The 19060-nt window shown below is 41.8% G+C and overlaps 1 protein-coding gene across 4 annotated transcripts in view; it reads right to left on the bottom strand.

Moving 5' to 3' along the window:
* The window catches only part of LOC114318429 (uncharacterized), a 44549-nt gene extending 33410 nt beyond the window's left edge, over positions 1–11139 (bottom strand). For 2 of the 4 annotated variants that reach the window (XM_082904122.1, XM_082904123.1), the window contains exons 1-4: positions 9116–11139; positions 8509–8944; positions 8060–8299; positions 5826–5955 (exon numbers count right to left, since the gene is read on the bottom strand). In XM_082904122.1, the coding sequence (XP_082760248.1) occupies positions 5826–5955; positions 8060–8299; positions 8509–8944; positions 9116–10895 (2586 nt within the window). In that variant the 5' untranslated portion in view covers positions 10896–11139. Of the gene's footprint in view, positions 1–5825; positions 5956–8059; positions 8300–8508 lie in introns of all 4 variants that reach the window. The other 2 variants (XM_082904120.1, XM_082904121.1) reach the window with 1 other exon arrangement.
* Positions 11140–19060: the final 7921 nt, after the last annotated feature.

Raw genomic sequence — 19060 nt, 5'->3', positions numbered from 1 at the left:
TCCAACATACCCATCTCCATCTCTCTCTTCAGTGCAGGGGCAAGTTTGGTAACAGCCTGTCGTAGTGCATAATCAAGCATCCATTCTTCTGAATTTTTCTTTTCATCCACCATTTGATGCCTGAGATCAACCTTTTCGGCTTCTGGGTCAGCCTCAATGGGCAAGTAATTTGGTTCCCGTGGGTTGAACTTCCTTGCTTCCTCCGACTCCTCAACAGGCCTTTTGCATCTGATTATCCTCAGATTATTGTTAGGGTCCTTGGGCTGTTTTTTGACTCGAATGGTTTCTACCGTGGAAGAATGCGATTTTTGCTTGTTTGCTGGCTGCTTTTTTTGATAATGGGAAGCTTTCTTTTGGATCTGACATGGTTGAATGCTGCACTTCCATTTCATTATCATCTTCGCTGCTATTTTTGGCTACACTGACTTTATTGAGCTCCCAATGTGTTTGATCTTCTGAATCTATGGAATCTGAGATTTTGAAGCTCTGAGCTTCATGGTCTGGGTGGTTCTGGTCTTCAACATTGTTGTTGGTCTGAGACTCCCTAACAGATGATTGAACCAGGGTTTCAGCAGGCAGCCCTTTATCTACAATAGATTGATTTGCTTCACCATCTTCGGCTATGACACCAAATTGGATTCCATTATCATCTTGCTTAGTCATATCCTGGTGATCTTCAGATAAACCCTGCAGCATTTCAGAAGTTGGGATTCTAATCAGTGATTTGGCTGCACCCTCTTGCTCTTCCTCTTCTTTTTCCTCTTCTGTTTGATCTCCCGCATCAGCAGTAGGGAGTTCTTTTTCTAGGCTCTGGTTCATTTCTGGATCCTCGGTCTTGGGTAGAAGGCTTCCAACAAATGCCTCTTTCTTTTTACAACACCCAACTTTCTTTTTTTTATTTTATTTTATCACACATATTTAAAAGAGAGGCAGCCCACGTGAAGAGAGAGAGAAAGACCATTCATTAGGCAGGCCACTTTTCACAAATCCACCACTAGCACTCTTTCACACCATTAGCACACTTTATCTTTTATTTATTTATTTTACTTTTTTATTCTCTTTATTCCATACCCTCCCGTCCATGTTCCCCACTCCCACTCTCTCCTTTTTCATAATCATTGTCTTTTCCTTCCCATCAACTCTCTTTTTAAAAATAAATGATTCATCTTCCACCCACCACACCACATTATCCTCATCATTCCCTCAATACTAATATATATATATATATATATTTTATTATAATATCTTACCCAAGGCCAAAGGCCGATTTAACCCAAAAAAAAAAAAAAAAAAAATCAAAAAAACATAACTCGTTTTCATTTCACAACCTTATCCTTTCTTTATGTCGGGATCAAATCCGATCACACTTTTACACACAAAAAAAAAAAAAAAAAAAACACCACAAACAAACACCCGAAGCTTTGTTTTCTTTTCTGTAGCCGGCCACCCACCGCCCTCACTTCTTCGCCTATTCCGCCGGTCTTTTCTTCTTACCTCCGTCCTGGGCGGCCCTTGCCGGTGTTGCCTCTGTGTTTCCCACTCCACTGGGCATGATCACTACTCCCTGCTCCTCCACTGCAGAATATGGCGGACCTCCAAAACGGAACATTACGGTGGCCTTCCGCTTCAGCTCCTTGTTTTCCGCCTTCAACACACTTATCTCTGCTCTCGCATCCTTATACATGCGTTGGAGCAGAGCCAGTTGGGCGTTTAACTGCTGCACCTCATTTGTCCTACTCTGCAGCCGGTTCGACAAATTTGTAACCGCAGTCATGGTTTCCACACATGACTTCAGAGTATACTGATTGGCCTCAATATCAGTTTGCACCGCCATTTTTTGCTCCACCGACCGCATCGGAAAGTTCAACGGAGCAAAACCAGAGGCGCTTGGTTGAGGTTCACTGGCCACCACACCAGTTATCTCTCTTGTTGACTCGTTGAGGTCGGGAAAGAGAGTGAGCAGACCACGGGAAGAGGAGGCCATGTTCTGGGTAGCTGGACGGGAAGAAGAGGCCATGTTATGGTTGCTGAGTGTTTCAGAGATGGGTTGGTTACAGAGTGTTTACAGAGTGTTACCAGTGTATCTCTCTCAGCCCACGAAGAGCTTTTCAGAGGTTTCAGACTGGTTTGATTTCCACATGTTCTCTCAGCCTCCGCCTTCATTTATATAGCACATGACGAAGAGGCCGACACGCGCACTGTCGCTCACGTGCATCGCCGCGTGTCTGGCGCGCTTTTTGATGGCACGTCTTTTTATGGATTGAGCACGCCTTTTGATGGCACGCCTTTTTATGGATTGGGCACGCCTTTTGATGGCACGCCTTTTGAAAGATTGGGCACACCTTTTGAGGGTGCGACTTTTTAAGGGTCCGACAAGACTCTGTAAACTGTCCCGACATTGATTCCGGTTAGCTCCTTTATGGGTCCGACAAGACTCTGTAAACCGTCCCGACATTGATTCCGGTTAGCTCCTTCAAGGGTCCAACAAGACTCTGTAAACTGTCCCGACATTGATTCCGGTTAGTTTCTACAAGGGTCCAGCAAGACTCTGTAAACTGTCATAACAACTGTCACAACATTGTCTGCTACAACGGTCCGACATGACCCCATAAACTGTCTTCTACATCGGTCTGACACCGCCATCCAGTGTCCTCTACATCGTTATGACACCACCATACAGTGTCCTCTACATGGTTATGACACCCCCATACAGTGTCCTCTACAACGTTATGACACCACCATCCAGTGTCTTCACCAATGGTCTGACACGACCATACAGTGTCTCTTATCCTCTTTTATTTTTATGTATTTTCTTGTTTTGTTCCTCTCTTCAAACTCAAGTTGGTTAGTTTCTATCCTCCTTGAGTTTGCGGGGGACTGTTAGAATTTACCATCACCTACCACCAATTTACCATCACCTACCACCACCTACTCCTCACCTACTCCTCACCTACTACACTCACCCTCTCCTATATAATGAGCCACTCACCATTTGTAATATATATCAATCAATATATCAATCAATAATCCACCTACTCTCCACCTACTTCACCCACTTAAACCTACTCCACTAAACCTAACCCACTACACCACTACCACCTCACCTACTCCACTAAACCTAACCCACTACACCACTACTACCTCCACTTCACCTACTCCTTACCTACTACACACTCACCCTCTTCTATATATAGGAATCATGAATCATTGTAATAGACATCAATATCAAAAACATCAATCAATAATACATAAATTTTTACATGGTATCAGAGCAAGGTTAAGACCTTAGTATTTCTCGCTTCACCGGCGGGCGGCAACCGGCAACCTCGCCTTGGCCGCCCGCCGGACCTCAACCTATTCCGCTTATTTTCTACACATACCTTGACTTCAACGTATACTGATTGGCCTCCACATCCGACTGCACCGCCATTTTTTGCTCCACAGACCGCATCGGAAAGTTTAACGGAGCAAACTCCGGGGCACTTGGTTGAGGTTCCAGTGCCACCGCACCAGTTTTCTCTCTTGTTGACTCGTTGAGGTCTGGAAAGAGAGTGAGCAGACTCCGGGAAGACGAGGCCATTTTCTGGGCAACAGAGTATTACAGACTATCTCTCGCAACAGAGTGTTACAGACTCTCTCTCTCAGCACAACGAAGAGTTTTTCAGAGAAATTCGCAGGTTTCTTGTCTCAGCCTCTGCCTCGGCCTCAGCCTTCGTCTTGGTTAAATAGCCAAGGCAGCCACGCGTATCGCGCGCCCCTTGACGCCAGACGACAAACGGGCGCGCCAGCCAAGACACTCACGTGCCTCGCCATCATGTCCGGCACACCTTTTGATGAATTGGACACGCCTTTTGATGGCACGCCTTTTGAAAAATTGGGCACACCTTTTGAGGGTGCAACTTTTACATGGGTCTGACAAGACTCTGTAAACTGTCCCGACATTAATTCCGGTTAGCTCCTTTATGGGTCCGACAAGACTCTGTAAACTGTCCCGACATTGATTCCGGTTAGTTTCTACAAGGGTCCAGCAAGACTCCGTAAACTGTCACAACAACTGTCACAACACCTTTTGAGGGTGCGACTTTTTAGGGGTCCGACAAGACTCTGTAAACTGTCCCGACATTGATTCCGGTTAGCTCCTTCAAGGGTCCGACAAGACTCTGTAAACTGTCCCGACATTGATTCTGGTTAGCTCCTTCATGGGTCCGACAAGACTCTGTAAACTGTCCCGACATTGATTTTGGTTAGTTTCTACAAGGGTCCAGCAAGACTCCGTAAACTGTCACAACAACTATCTCAACATTGTCAGCTACATCGGTCCGACATGACCCCATAAACTGTCTTCTACATCGGTCTGACACGACCACACAGTGTCTGCTACAACAGTCCGACATGACCCCATAAACTGTCTTCTACATCAGTCTGACACCGCCATCCAGTGTCCTCTACACCGTTATGACACCACCATGCATTGTCCTCTACATGGTTATGACACCCCCATACAGTGTCCTCTACAACGTTATGACACCACCATCCAGTGTCTTCACCAATGGTCTGACACGACCATACAGTGTCTCTTATCCTCTTTTATTTTTATGTATTTTTTTGTTTTGTTACTCTCTCCAAACTCAAGTTGGTTAGTTCCTATCCCCCTTGAGTTTGCGGGGGCTGTTAAAATCCACCTACTCTCCACCTACTTCACCCACTTAAACCTACTCCACTAAACCTAACCCACTACACCACTACCACCTCACCTACTCCACTAAACCTAACCCACTACACCACTACTACCTCCACTTCACCTACTCCTTACCTACTACACACTCACCCTCTTCTATATATAGGAATCATGAATCATTGTAATAGACATCAATATCAAAAACATCAATCAATAATACATAAATTTTTACAAATAATATACATCAATTTATTTTTACAAGTTTGGAACCGTTACGTAACGGTGCGTAATAGGCCGTTACGACTGTTACGGCACCGTTACGACCGCTACGGTAGCCGCTACGACCGACACACCTGTGAATCTCATTCACACTGCAAAAGCGGCCGTAACGGGTGGCAGTAACCGCCAAAACCGTTACGTAACAGCGTTACGTAACGGTTGCAGCCGCTTTTTAAAACCTTGGTCTGGACTAATCGTCCATCCGAATATAGTCTCCCCTATATGAGGAACTATTGAATCCCAAGAGAAAGGTGGGATACAAAATGGACTAAGAAGAAGTTTAGACTAATTAGTTACATTGCAAAATTGATAGGATTTTGTCAAATCCCTCATAATGCCAAGTCAATCAAAGCATGCGATAGAATACACAATCCAAACATATTGATAATCATAGGACTGTTAGTCCTAGAATTGCTTATTTTTTTATTTTTATTTTTTTATCAGCAACAAACAAAGATTTTATTAAGGCATAAAGCCAAAAGAAATGAGGATAAGACATCCTCTATAAGGAAAAATACATATAAAAAGAAGTAGCCCAAAGAGACGAAACTCAGAACAAAGAGGACAATACATATCACAAACTAACACCCAATCAGCTGCAATAAAAAAATAAATTAAAAAAATAAAATAAAAAAAACATGACCTCATCTAATCCAATCCGTACAAACAAACATGACCTCAATGCATCTGGATGAGCACTCATCAATTTAGTGACAAGATATGATTTGGTTACGAAGTTTTCAGTGATTTAGATGCATACTGGTATTACATCATTGAATGCTGTTAAAATTTATAAAAACAAATAATAGTAATGAATTAATAAAACGGAAACAATAAAATACAATTGAGGAATAAACTATTACTATACCTGCACCTTCTCCAGGCCCTCAGAGGCTTCTAACACCAGCTTACGGTCCACACAGGCATCACTTCCTGATTGAAAGCACTTAATGAAATGTATTGATGCATCTTCAACTTCCCCAAGGGCCAGGTAACAACTAAACAGGATGCAAAATTTTGGACATAAGAATCCAATATTATTGAACAAAATCCAAATTAGAGTTACTCAGCATCTAATAACTGAAACAAAATACGCAAAGACTATGGTCCATTAGCAAATTGAAAACAAGTGTAACAAAATTCGTCAAATGATAGAGATGCTGCATGACAGTCAAGAGGGCAGAAACCTTCAGGACCTTTTTAGGTATTTCATTTAAAAGCAGATAATTTACCCGCCAGTAAAAGTGGAGAAACAACATGAAAACTATATAAACAATTTCCATACACTAAATCATTGAGCATCAGTACAAACATGATTTAACATAAAAATGTCCATACAACATATCAATCAGTCAGAACTACAATGCACACCAAGCATAACAGCCAAGATTCCAGAAAGCACAAAAATTTAGAGCCCTTTTAGGCATTCAACTTAAAAGCAGAGAACTTCACTCCTAAAAGTGGAGACATAACGTCGAGGATTACATAACAATGTTCATATTGTAACATAATGAGCCTCAATATGACCAAGATTTAATATAAAAAAAGATCCACCCGACAAATCAATCAGTTAGAATTAAAATGCGTACCAAACATAGACATGCATGAAAGCTCTGAAATTCAACAATGAAAAGTTATTCCCGGATGCTAAAAGAAGATGTTAATGTCAAAATAAACTGAAATCATAATAAAAGTAGTATTACAATCATCCATTTGTATACATTGACAGGAAGAATGAGGATTGATTGGATGCATAAGCAGATAAAAAATGATTCTTTTCAGAGGATAAAGATCATTCGAAGGTTCTTAAAGCAATCCATGGAAAATGGGCATGTTTGGTGCAGCTTCTTGAAAACTGAAAGCTGATAATAAGAAAACAGAAACCAAAAGCACTCCTCCTCCAACTTCCAAATAATCAATTTTTTTAAACTTAATTTACTTATTTTTGCGTAATAAATTGTAAGTAGAAACTACATCAAACACTCTAGCACAGACTCCCAAAATAAATATTAAAAAAAAAAAAAAAACTATAAGCAACTCATATAAGCAGTGCCAAACACGCCCAATATGATTTCAAATGCATTAACAATAGGCTATTGTTCTACAATTATATAAAACAAAACAACGCCCAATTAGTATTTAGTACCCATTAATGGGTGTTTGGGAGGTATTATATGATTATTGGTCTACAGGAATAAAATTTTCAAATTCTATGAGCATTCAAAAATTGCAATGCTCTTCCAGAGGTTTCCAGTCCCAAAGTCTCAATTTGAAAAACATATGTTGGATTAGCATATGGTAACTGGTAAGTATAATCCCAAGTGGTTGTTTGGCATGTGCTAAAATAGCACATGCTATTTTAGCACATTATCCTGTTTAGGTCACAATCATCTTATTTAAGTCACATCACCTCTCTACCACATCAATTCAAACCCAACCCATATTTCACATTTTTTCGTAAAACGTCAAAAAGTATACTAATCTAGCACTTTCCAAACAACCCCAGATAACTAGTAACTGGTAGATAAAGCTTTGTTTAGTAAAGTTCAGTAGCTCAAGAATACAATATGTTAATCCAAATTTAAGTATTACTATTTGGACATGAGAAAAGCACATATTGCTCTGTGTTTCACATCCTCATCATTATTTTCTGCGAATATAGAAATCAAATAAACATGTTGACATTTTGACATTAGAAAACTATGTAGAGCAGAAACCAAACCCAAGAGAGACTTATATCGCACCCCATAATACAACCATAGGCAAGAAAATTAAATCCTTTGGGACAATATCAAAAAGAAGATCTCAGCTGAACATCACACAATATATCACTCATCTAGAACAACTTACTGCAAGACTATCCACATTTCCAGTCCAACTTCCACGATATCCGCTTATTCTATATATTTATACAAAGTCCTATTATCATCATGTAGTGTCCAGGATGTGGTATGAAGTGGAAAGTAAAGATAACCTTTCATTGCATATTCTTAAGCAATAAAGAAGTGACAGATGCAACCTCGCAACCTTATGTCATAATGCATATGAAATTAAGAAATGCATAATCAAACAAGAGATCGGTAAAAAAAGAAGAAGCCTTACTTTGCAGCTCGAACTTGCACCCTGAGAAAATTGGGATCTATTACAGCAGCCTTCATGCAGTCTGCCAGTGCTTCTCTCATTTTTCCAAGGGACATACGTGTTGCTGCCCGGTTGCTATAGCATAGCATCAAAGCCCTAAGGCAGCCTCTAGAATTCTCATTTTGAGGGACACAGTTCACCCCTTGTGTGTAATAGTCCTCGGCTCTTGACATATCTCCATTGCCATAGGCTTGGTTTCCCCTGATATTAATCAAAATCAACATTCTCGACCAAGAGCAGTCACAAATTATGCAATGAAAATGACTCACAGTAACCTTATTTTGGGGCAACATGACCAAACTGTCAAATGGACCAAAAAGATACTATACAAGAAAGATAATTACTTGACAATTTCCACCATTGATGTATTGGCAAAACTGTCAACCAGCTGGTTAGAAATAAAATCATACCTTAGTCGCCACTTCTCACAGGCTTCCTGAGTTGCAATGCTTGCAGCAGGGGTAGAGATAGTTTCTTGCTTGGTTTCCTGTTCCTTGACTACTTCAAAGTTAGACCTATCCCCCCTTTTGCTGAACGAAATAGGTAGATCTCCTTTTTGACCCCGCCTAGGGGACAAAAGCGAAGATGATTCAGAGTGTGGGAGAAACTGTGTAGAGGATGCTGTATGTGAAACTTTAGTATTAGGAAGAGAACTATACGACTCATTAACAACTTTTATACGGTTTTTCTTTTTGTGGTGGCGCATTGCTGCTGACGATTGACCTTGAGCAGAGGAAGATGCTGCAAATGTGAAGCTACCATCTTCCGAGGCTGAAGCAAAACTAAATTGCATCTTGCCATCAATATCTTGATTCTCAATCCTCAAGCTGGAGCTCACTTCAGAATCTGCAGCAGTTACAAATGTATCAGTGCTATAGTCTAACTGTTCAGCTGCAGATTGAAAGCTGTCGGTCTCAGATCCCAAAGCAGGTTCTCCTGAAGGACCCTCAGCAACAGGACCTTTACCAAACATATATTGAGAACCTTCCACTTTCATTTCTGTACATTTTACATCACCTTCATTAATATCCAAGCATTGAGTTGCAACAACCAAATCTTCATCTGCTGCATCGTTTGAAACTGTCGGGTGTGATTTGCTCGAGGCATTGTCCACATAAGAATGGAAGGCCTCTTCAGATGTCACAGAAGGTTCTCTTGAACCTCTATTATCTGCCAATGTCTCCTGATAAGGAGAAACATCCATTGGAGAATATGATTCAAACGAGTCTGCACGTTCTTGTGAACTACTTTTCCTCGAGCTAAAATCCTGCCCAAGCCATGGTTGAACTGGGGTAGGAATCCTCAACTTTCCTCTTTTTTTCTTTGACCTGGCATCTTTAACCGATTCCCTCTTTGCACTGAACTCCAGTTTCTTATCTACACAAGTAAATATATTTCCTTTTTGGTTAGGTGTGACATATTCTTCTTGGGGAACCTGACTTCCACTAAAACTCTGACCCTGCAGCCCTGCCTGAAAAGTGAACTCAGCAGGAATCGAGCTCCTAAAATCCGGGAATTTCTTATCACCCAAATTTCCAAGACTGTCCTTTGCAAAAGGTGTAGAGGAACCAAAACCCGCCTGTCTTTGATAATTATTATCCCCAGCCTCCTTTGCTATTTTCAACTTTTCCATCTCGTCTAGTAACATATTTTCAGCTCTCCCTTCAAAACTACCAGAATCGCCTCTAGTACTTCTGAAAACAAAGCCACTCTTGTCACTGGAAGTGAAATTGACCTCTTCCTTCTCACCAACATAAGTATTCAGAGAGTCCTTCATGTTCAAATTCTTCATCTTATCAGGAAGCATATTTGCTGAACTTCCATCCAAAGAATTATTGCACTTATTAATGTAACCAAATGCAGACTTCTTATCATCAGCACTGCAATTAAGATTACTTCCATCAACCTCCCCAGCATCTTTAATATTCAATTTCTTCAACTCAGTCGGAAGTTCAGATGCCACACTCGTACCAAATGAATTGGTGACATTGTTGCCACTTCCAAACATAAAATGGGTCATATTATGTGCATTCAAGTTAGAATTCACATTTTTAACATTCTTAGAACTTTCCACATTGCTTGAGCCTTCAATGTTCAATTTTCTCATTTCATCAGGAAGTTTAGCATGGCTAGAACTATCTCTATCACTCGCATTTAAATTTAATGAAGGATTAATGTTACTCACAAACTCTTGTTCATGTCCAATTTTCAATTTACTCACAAACTCTTGTTCATGTCCAATTTTCAATTTCCTCATGTCGTCAAGAAAAACATTTTCCACAAATCCACTAGAATTCCCTACCTTGGAATCCAAATTGGTGGTCGATTTTTCGGGGCTAGCTCCAAACACAAAATCATCATTAGCAACATTCCCAAAGTTCAAATTCCCAGAAAATGAAGAACCCATTTCCATCTGAGAAAATGAAGAAATGGAATTATCCGAAACGGGTCGAAACGGATTAAACCCAGGATCAATGTTACCAGTTTCCGACGACAGTGTCGACCTCGGATGATTAGAAGCCGCGTGCCTCCTCAGCTTCACCATTCTCGGCTTCGAACGGCCCAAAGCGGAGCCAAATTCTGGCTTCCCAGAACCCAATCTCGGATTGTTCAAACCAATATCAGAAGGATCGGTATTTGAATGCGATGAATTCATGATGTTTGATTGATTATACGAAGAGAAGCCACAAGTATATAATGAAAAAGGAGTGGAAATCTGACCGTTACGATTAGGGTTTTTCAGTTGGTGAGCGGTGTTTGCCGGAGGAGCTGTGGAATCTGGCAACGCCGGCGACATATCAAGGTCGGAGACATCAAATCAAATGATTGGAGATTATTCTGGGTCGTCAAAATCAATCATCAAAATCCACGAACAATTCGATGGTTGATTCGAGATCAGCGTCCATGGCGATCTTTCCTTCGATATTATTGTCTCGGCTGTCTACCATAGGCTTACAGAGAGAGAGAGAGAGGAAAGAGAGAACACCGCTTCTCTTGCAGAGTTTAAACGGGTCAGATAGTTTTTGTCTTTTTTTTTTTCTGGTTTTGATTTTTGTAAAAATATTTTAAAATTTTTGTAATGAATTTTTTCATATTTTGTCCATTTAAATATATTATTTAATAAATATAAAAATATACTATTTTTTCGCATTTTTATATTTAATAAAATTGTTAAAAAATCTTAAATTTTGTATTTTTAAGTGTATTTGAATTAAGTGATTTAAAAATTAAAAAGTCACTAAAATTAAAAATATAAATTGAAAACTTAAAAATTTTTAGTTTAAACAGAATGATTTATTTTTATATTTTAAAGGATTTCACTTTGAAGTAATTTTTTTATCTTTTGTTTTGAGATTTCAATTATTCTTGATGGAAGATTTTTTATTTTTTTAAGATGCGGATGGAAGCATCATTTTAATATGCTTCCAATTATTGGCTGAGACCAGAAATTGACTTTTATGCACTTATATATAAAACGTGTTTGTTTGATGGGATTTGAAGGATTGAAGGGGTTAATTTCATCTTGTTTGGCATTTATTTTGTTGGGTTATTAGTTTGGACCATACTTCTACATTTCGTTTCCGAATAAATTATTTTAATAATTTTTTAATTTTTTATAAAATAATGTGTAGAAAATAGAGAAAGTGACGTGATAACTTATAGTGATGTTTTGGTTAAAATGTATTGTTAACAAATGAGCCCTTAAATTTTGTTTGGCATGTGTTAAAATAGATTTGTTTAGGTCATACTATTTTATTTGTATTGTATCACCTTTCAACCACATCACTTTAAATACAATTCATATTTTACCTTTTTCTTGTAAAATGTCAAAAAAATATATTTACATAACACTTTCCAAATAACCCCTCAAACTTTGAGGGTGAATCTGCTGTAATACATCTAGTGTAGTGTATGTTGTAATGCACCAAAACGACATCGTTTTGGTGCCCAAAAAAAAAAAGAAAAAAAAAAAAGGACAGGGCATCTTCTCACCCTCATCTTCACCGACGGCCCCTACTCCTTCGACAACATCTAGCAATCCCCCAGTTTGACAAACTCCAGCGACCTCCCCACCCTTCCCAAGAACCCCTAATTGTCTCCTCTTTGACGGAGAAAACTTGACAGAATCAGACATTAGGTCCATCACCGCCATTGGCGAAAATGGCAACATCTTTCTCAAAGCTCTTTGTGAACGATTCATAAACGAATCCAAGTCGCAAATCTTCGTACACAAATCCGAGTCATCGAGATTACTTAGGAGATCATAGCTCTTTCTTATGATTCTTCTCTTATTTTTTATTTCTAATTGTAAGACTGGTCTCAAATCATGTAAATACCTTTGAGGATATATCACTGTATCTGTGGGGACATAATTTTTGGGTTGTCCACATGACCTGAGTTGTTAGTCGAGGTTACACGTGGGTGATTTTGGTTAGCCGAGATGTGAACATATCACACCTGAATCCGAGATAATCAAATGGAAGACAAGAGTCCTAATTAAAGTTAGACTATCTGTTTGGGTAATGTACGGGAAGCAGATATTCCGGCAAGCCCGTATTCCTTTCTTCCGAGCTCCGTCTCTATCCGATCACCTGCGAGCAAACAATGGTGAGCTACCCGGCGGTGTGTGGCCGGAAAAACCCTCCGACGATCAAGTTAGCACACACCTTAGGATAGAGAGAGCGAGAGAGAGGAGGGTTAGAGTGTAGGAGTAATCTTACAAAGTGTTCCTCTCTCGCGTATGGGGGACGCAGACATGCTTATATACCCTCTGCGCCCCATATCCACTCCCAATCATCTCCTGACACATGGCTCCGCTATCCCATCTGTCAGCGTAAACCTTGCTGAACATCACCTAATCTCAACTGCCTGCTGCTTTGCCTCAGTTTGCGAACCAGGCTCGGTTTTCTCTGTTTTCTCTTCGCGAAGGGAGGGAGAGGTCTCGTAGATCATCTCTCAGTGGCCGTAGGCTACGTTTTGTGGTCGTAGGCCATTTTTGCCCGTTTGGAGTCCGGTTTCCGATTTTTCGGAACCGTTGGCCGTGTGCCTCGGTTCGGGACCGCTTAACCATCTCCATTTGCTTCGTTTTTTGGCATACTTCTTATTTGCTCCCTTTTGAGGGACACTGAGGTCCGAGAAACCAACTTCGTGGTTGAACACCACTCCCGGTGCTTAACAGCCCGTTTTTGGGGCCTCGAACTGCGTGTTTCGGCCCCCGAACCTTCACTCTGCATTGGTTTTGGTTCATTTTTGGCAGGGACCTCTGTTTCATTGGTAAGAAGGCTGTAGAAGGGTGGGAGGTCAGTAATTGTTCTGTCAGCCAACTTTATCCCTTCATCGCCCTTCGTCACCCGATTTTCCTCACTTCAGAGCCAATGTTGAACACCCTTGGACCATTTTCTTGCACCCAAAACCACATATTTGTGATGTACACACCTGGGAGGCCACCAATATTTGGTGGCCGGCCAGTAATTGTTGTTGACCCTTTTGAACCCCTTTGAAAAGTGGGTTGTTCTCTCTCTTGGTTCACTTTTTTCCAGTGTTCAACCACAGGGTTGTGTTGTGCACACATCAAAGGCTCTCTATTTGTGGTGGCCGGCCATTAATCACACTTGACCCTTTTGACCCTTGGCCGGCCGGCCATGTGAAGTAGCCGGCCGGCCACCTGCAACCTAGATAAGCAGCCGGCCAGAATCCTCACATCATCTACAGTGCAGAAGTGTATTCATTTTTCCCCCAGATTCTATATCCGGGGGGCTGCTTTTTGGAGGGAAACTCGGCATGTTTTCCCTCCATTTTTTTCCCCCTTTTCCCCCCCATTCTTGCCTATATATCAGAGGCTCCAGCTCTGATATTAGGGTTGGAATATTTGGCCTCAAACCCTTGCTTTGTATCTCTCTTTCTCCTCTCTTCCAAGCACTAAACCTCTCAAGTCCTATACCCCTTTTCTTCACCAACACATAGCCCTACCCTTCCATCCTCCATTCCAGCAGTTTGAGGGTGTTCTCCAGAGCTTAGGAGTGCTGCATTTTGGTCCAAGTAGCTACCAAAGTTTGGTCTTCAAGGGTGAGTACCATTCCCACTCTTTTGAGCTTATTCTTGTATCATTTCTTTGCCATACATGCTTACTATTTTGAGCTCCGGCCCTAACTGAAAGTGGCATTTTTTTGAGCTCCTTTTCATTTTTGTTTAAGGGCCTCTCACTGTTTGAGGCCTCCTTGTTGCACTTGCTTCATTATCCCTCTTGTATGCCATTATCTTGTGTAGTATTTTTGGCTTATGTATAATCTGTTTTGAGGCATGTCATAAACTGAAGAGTTGCTTATTTTGAGCCCTTATTCAACATTGTTGAAGGGCTCATCACTTTTTGAGGCTTCTATTCATTACTTGCCTTTATATCTCTCTTTTGGCCATATTTTTGCATGATTTGTTAGCCTCGGATTCTTCTATTTTTGGGCTCTTTTCAGAACTGAAAAAAGTCTTATTTTGACCTCCTCTTCATGTTTCATTAAGGGTCTTTCATGGTTTGAGGCTTCCATTTACTACTTGCGATTATATCTCTCTTTTTGGCCTCATTTTGCATGGTATCTTAGGCTTGCATGCATACTGTTTTGGGTCTGTCCATCAACTGTAAAATGCATTATTTCTTGCCCCTCTTCAACATTGTTGAAGGGCCCCTTTGTGTTTAAGGCCAGCAACCACTACTTGCTCCTTTGTCCATCTTTTGGCCCTTTTCTTGCATGAGATCTTAGCCATACCTGTGCTGGTTTTTGGAGTTTGTTGTAAACTGTAAAACATCATATTTTGGGGCCCTCTTCAACATTGTTGAAGGGCCCTAATCTTCTTGGGGTCAGCAGCTGTGAGTTGCTTCATTATCTCACATTTAGGGCCATTTTTGCATGCTAGTTTTGCCCTATTTGTGTTTTCTGTTTGGCCTTACTTAGAACTGTAAACATGCTTATTTTTGGGTTGCCTTGAATCTATCTTCACATGTCATGAGCAAATAATGCATGCTTGATGTAGCTACAAATCATTTCGTGTGCTTAATCTTGCATTTCGGGACCATTTCATGCATCGGGTGCCATATTCCTATGATTCGGGGCTGTTTTGGGTCATGTTTTACTGCTGAAATTTGCATGTTTGCATATCATATTCCATGCCTTGCCATGTCTTGTTAGAGTGGCATTCCGTGCCTTAGGTTCGGTCCTCGGTTTGCGTGCATGTATGCACGCATTCCGAGTTGTCTCATTTTCATCTTATGGCCTCCTATGTGAGTGTGGCTGAGGTCCACTCATGTTGGTGTAAGTCCATATTGCATTGCGTATGCCATTTCATTTCATAGCATTGCGTATGCTAGGTTGTATGTTAAAGCATTGTGTATGCCTTGTTACATCGTGCATCGTGTATGCCATTTCATAGCATTGTGTATGCTAGGTTGTATATTAGTTGCATTTCATGCATATCATGCATATTGCATCGTGCTTGGGATAGGGGTTAGCCTGAGCACGGGAAACGAGGTAAGTTTCGTACTCCGAGTGACGGAACGTGTCTCAATTCCCCAGTCACCGACACTCCGGATTATCCATGATGGAGTTAGGTTTTAGTTGAGTTTTCATGTGCATTCATTCTATATTGAGTAATGCAAATCGACTCCTCGGCCATCATGCGTCGATATACGTGATTGGTGGCGCGAGGATCGAGGCATGCATACATTTGTGAAAATACATTGCTATGCCCCTTTCCTGCTCTCTGTTGCAGCAAATCAAGAACTAGCAACCTTCCGGAGCTTGGCGCGCTTTCCAAGAATAATTACAAAAACAGAAGCTAATCGGGGCATCCTAGTGGATTTCCGCGCAAGGCCGCCCAGACATGCATCATTCATCAGAGTCAAGGCAGTCCCTGGCTTGCATGCCAGTTTCAAGCTTTCTTAGTTAATTTGTAAATTAATTAGGAATTTGTTTATTATTCGGACTGTAATTATTTGGACTGTACTATTTATTCGGACCCTCTGTGCGAGGGCATAATTGTAATAAGTGTGGGTGAGTGTGATGTATGTCTTCCAACCCCACGTCTTTCTTCCCTTTTATTTACCTGCTTATGATGGTTAGATTAGGGCATGTTTCAATTAGCATACAGTATGACAGCATGTTTGCATCATTCATCTGTATTGCATACACCGGGCTCGGCGCATCATACTAACTGCATTGTATTTTCAATTTCAAAGTTGAATACTTGTTAGTTGTAGCATTTCATATGCCATGTTTAGAATAGCCGAGCCTGCTATAGTTGCATTTTTGCATGTGTTGCATTAGGCATTTCTGTATAATTAGGATCATGCATGGATTTCTAATTAGCTTTTGTTTTGGCTTGGAGTACTCGGTGAGTTTTTATGCTTTAGCATCCTTGCATGTGTGTGAGTGACTGCCATGAATAGCATGCTTACCATGAGGCTATTTGCTTATGTGATATAACTGCCTGAATGCCTGTGGGTGAAGGTTGGGTTATTTGGATTGGAACAAATCATCAACTGTGAGTTTTAAGCCCACTAGATAGTGGCAAAACCATCTTTTCTTAAGCCCATTAGGTAGTGGCAAAACCATCTTTTCTAAGCCCACCCGAGGGTGGCAAAATCTGCATTTTAAGCCTATTTGCGAGTAGCAAACCATCTTTCAAAAACAAACATGAAATGTTTTGTTCCAATTCAGGCGATCCAGTCTATACTTGTATGCTGTGCGCATCACATAGTAATCTAGGCTAATAACCGGGATAAGAACACACAATGTTTTCAAAACTAGATATCATGGTTAGTAGAGGCCGATCTTTGATCGGGCGAGCGGAGGTGCTCACAAAGTGACCTTCCCCAATCGTACCCAAGTTCCCGAGCCGAGGCAACTTTGGTGATGACGGACACGTGGCCTTAGGCAAACGAGTCAGGGTTTCCTAAATTTCCCAAAATAAAATATTTAGGTGGCGACTCTGTATCTGGCAAAGCAGTCCATGTTTGGCACTTCTTTCAAAAATCTGTTTTCAAAAACGATTTGCCGGATTTGGACTCTTTGGTTCAGACTTAGAATCGTGACAATTTGAGAGTCCTGAGCTGTAGTGACCCCAAATGAACAGAACGGGAGCTCAACTCTCCCGGGGCATTCGGGGACGTCTACAGTTTCTGGCGACTTTGCTGGGGATTTAGAGAACTTGACTCGAACTCATGATATCTGTTTTTGACTACACTTGTATGTTTCTTTTCATTGCATTTGCATTGGTGCGCCTAGGACACCGTGTTTGCCATCTGCTATTCCTGAACGGTTTGCCGGAGGCTTGTCTTGTCAAGGCATGACCATAAGGCTGACCGGTTGTGGGCTCTGCCAGTATGGGAACACAAACCCCGGTTTTACCGGGGCACTCTTTTTGACCATTCGACCTAGTGCATATTCGGAATCCATAGTGACCATTCCAAGCTAGGACAGTTTGCTTACCCGATCATAGGTTGTTTGAAACCACTGCGTGCATAGTGAAACCCTAGCTCCTGACAAAATAGGACAGGGAAACCCTACCCCAACATAGGGGTGTTTTGGCTCTCACTTACTTGTTATGTGCTTTGGGGTGCATCTCCATACGAATGCATGTATCAGTTTACAGGGTTTGGGCATCAGGCCTGCGGGCGTCAGTTCAGTATTGTGGGTATCAAGCCTGCGGGCATCAGTCAGTATTTGAGAATCAGTTATCTGCGGGTATCAGATTCAGTTTTGAGGACAGTGATTCAGGGATAATAATCAGTGTTGGAGGACAGTGTGTATTCAGCTTGTCAACCGTGTGTTGTTATGCCAGGCTGTATGTCATGCATTTATTTTAAGCTGTTATGCTGTCCGTTTATCTATTTATTTATTTCCTTTTCGCTTTATTTATCTTTTTGCTTCCAACCCAGCAGACATTCCCCAAGCACTTTGGACACGAGGTCGTCGACTCAATCGATCCAAGGATCTAATTGACGGACAGCCAGTGTTTCATTCTCTGCCCCCGATTGCCAGAAGAAAGCCGAGAAACCGCAGTGTGTCAGAATAGAGATTGCCAGAACAGTGGGTTACTCCATCAGAGGATAATAGGACTGAGGTCTCGGCGCCAGATGCAGGAGAGCATGAGACAAATGCAAGAGGATGCCGCCCGTTAAGCGGAATTCTCCAAACAGCAGGCCGCGATCATGGCCCAGCAGGCCGAGCTAATTACCAGACTGCAACAGCAGAATGCGGCATCTGCTTCACATCAAGTTCCTCCTCCGCCAGGGGCTCCCTTACCCGAGCAGGCACCTACTGTTCAGAATGCTCTGCCAAACACCCAGAACACCGTGCCAAATATCCAGAATCTGCAAGAGGACACGAACCTTCCAACGGGGCCAGCTCCGCCCCCGCTTCCGCCTCAACTGTCCAAGACCCATACACCCAACCACCCGGACTCTCCCTTCGAGTTCGAGATTGACCATACAGCTCTGAAACTGAGCAAGTTTGAGAAGCTCTTCAAGAAATCACAAGGGGTAAAGGCTATTCCGGATATCGAGGATGGATATACCGATGTGGCCGTGACACTGCCCGATAGGTTCAAGATGCCGCAAATTGACCGTTTCGACGGGTCCGGCGACCCCATGGTCCATCTTCGGCTATTCTCAGACATCCTGCGGCCGATGGGCCTAACCCGACCACAGAATCTCTCGCTGTTCGGCCGAACCCTGTCGGGGGTGGCCGCCATCTGGTACGCGAAGTTAGAGGATGAGGTGAAGAGGAGTTGGGATGAAATGGCTAAGGCCTTTGTCGCGCAAAACTCGTACAACACTCAGATTGAGATTACAACTCGTGATCTCGAAACGACGAGGCAAGAGCCCAAGGAAACTTTCTCAGACTTTGTAACCCGGTGGAGGGCAAAGGCGTCAATGATGACTTTGAGGCCCACTGATAAGGACCAAATCCGGAT

The sequence above is a fragment of the Camellia sinensis genome, chromosome 14, assembly GCF_055761805.1.
Source record: "Camellia sinensis isolate YWXY chromosome 14, ASM5576180v1, whole genome shotgun sequence".
In the NCBI taxonomy this organism is placed as follows: Eukaryota; Viridiplantae; Streptophyta; class Magnoliopsida; order Ericales; family Theaceae; genus Camellia; species Camellia sinensis.
Note: the sequence above shows the minus strand (reverse complement) of the source record. Positions and strands in the feature narration are given on the sequence as shown.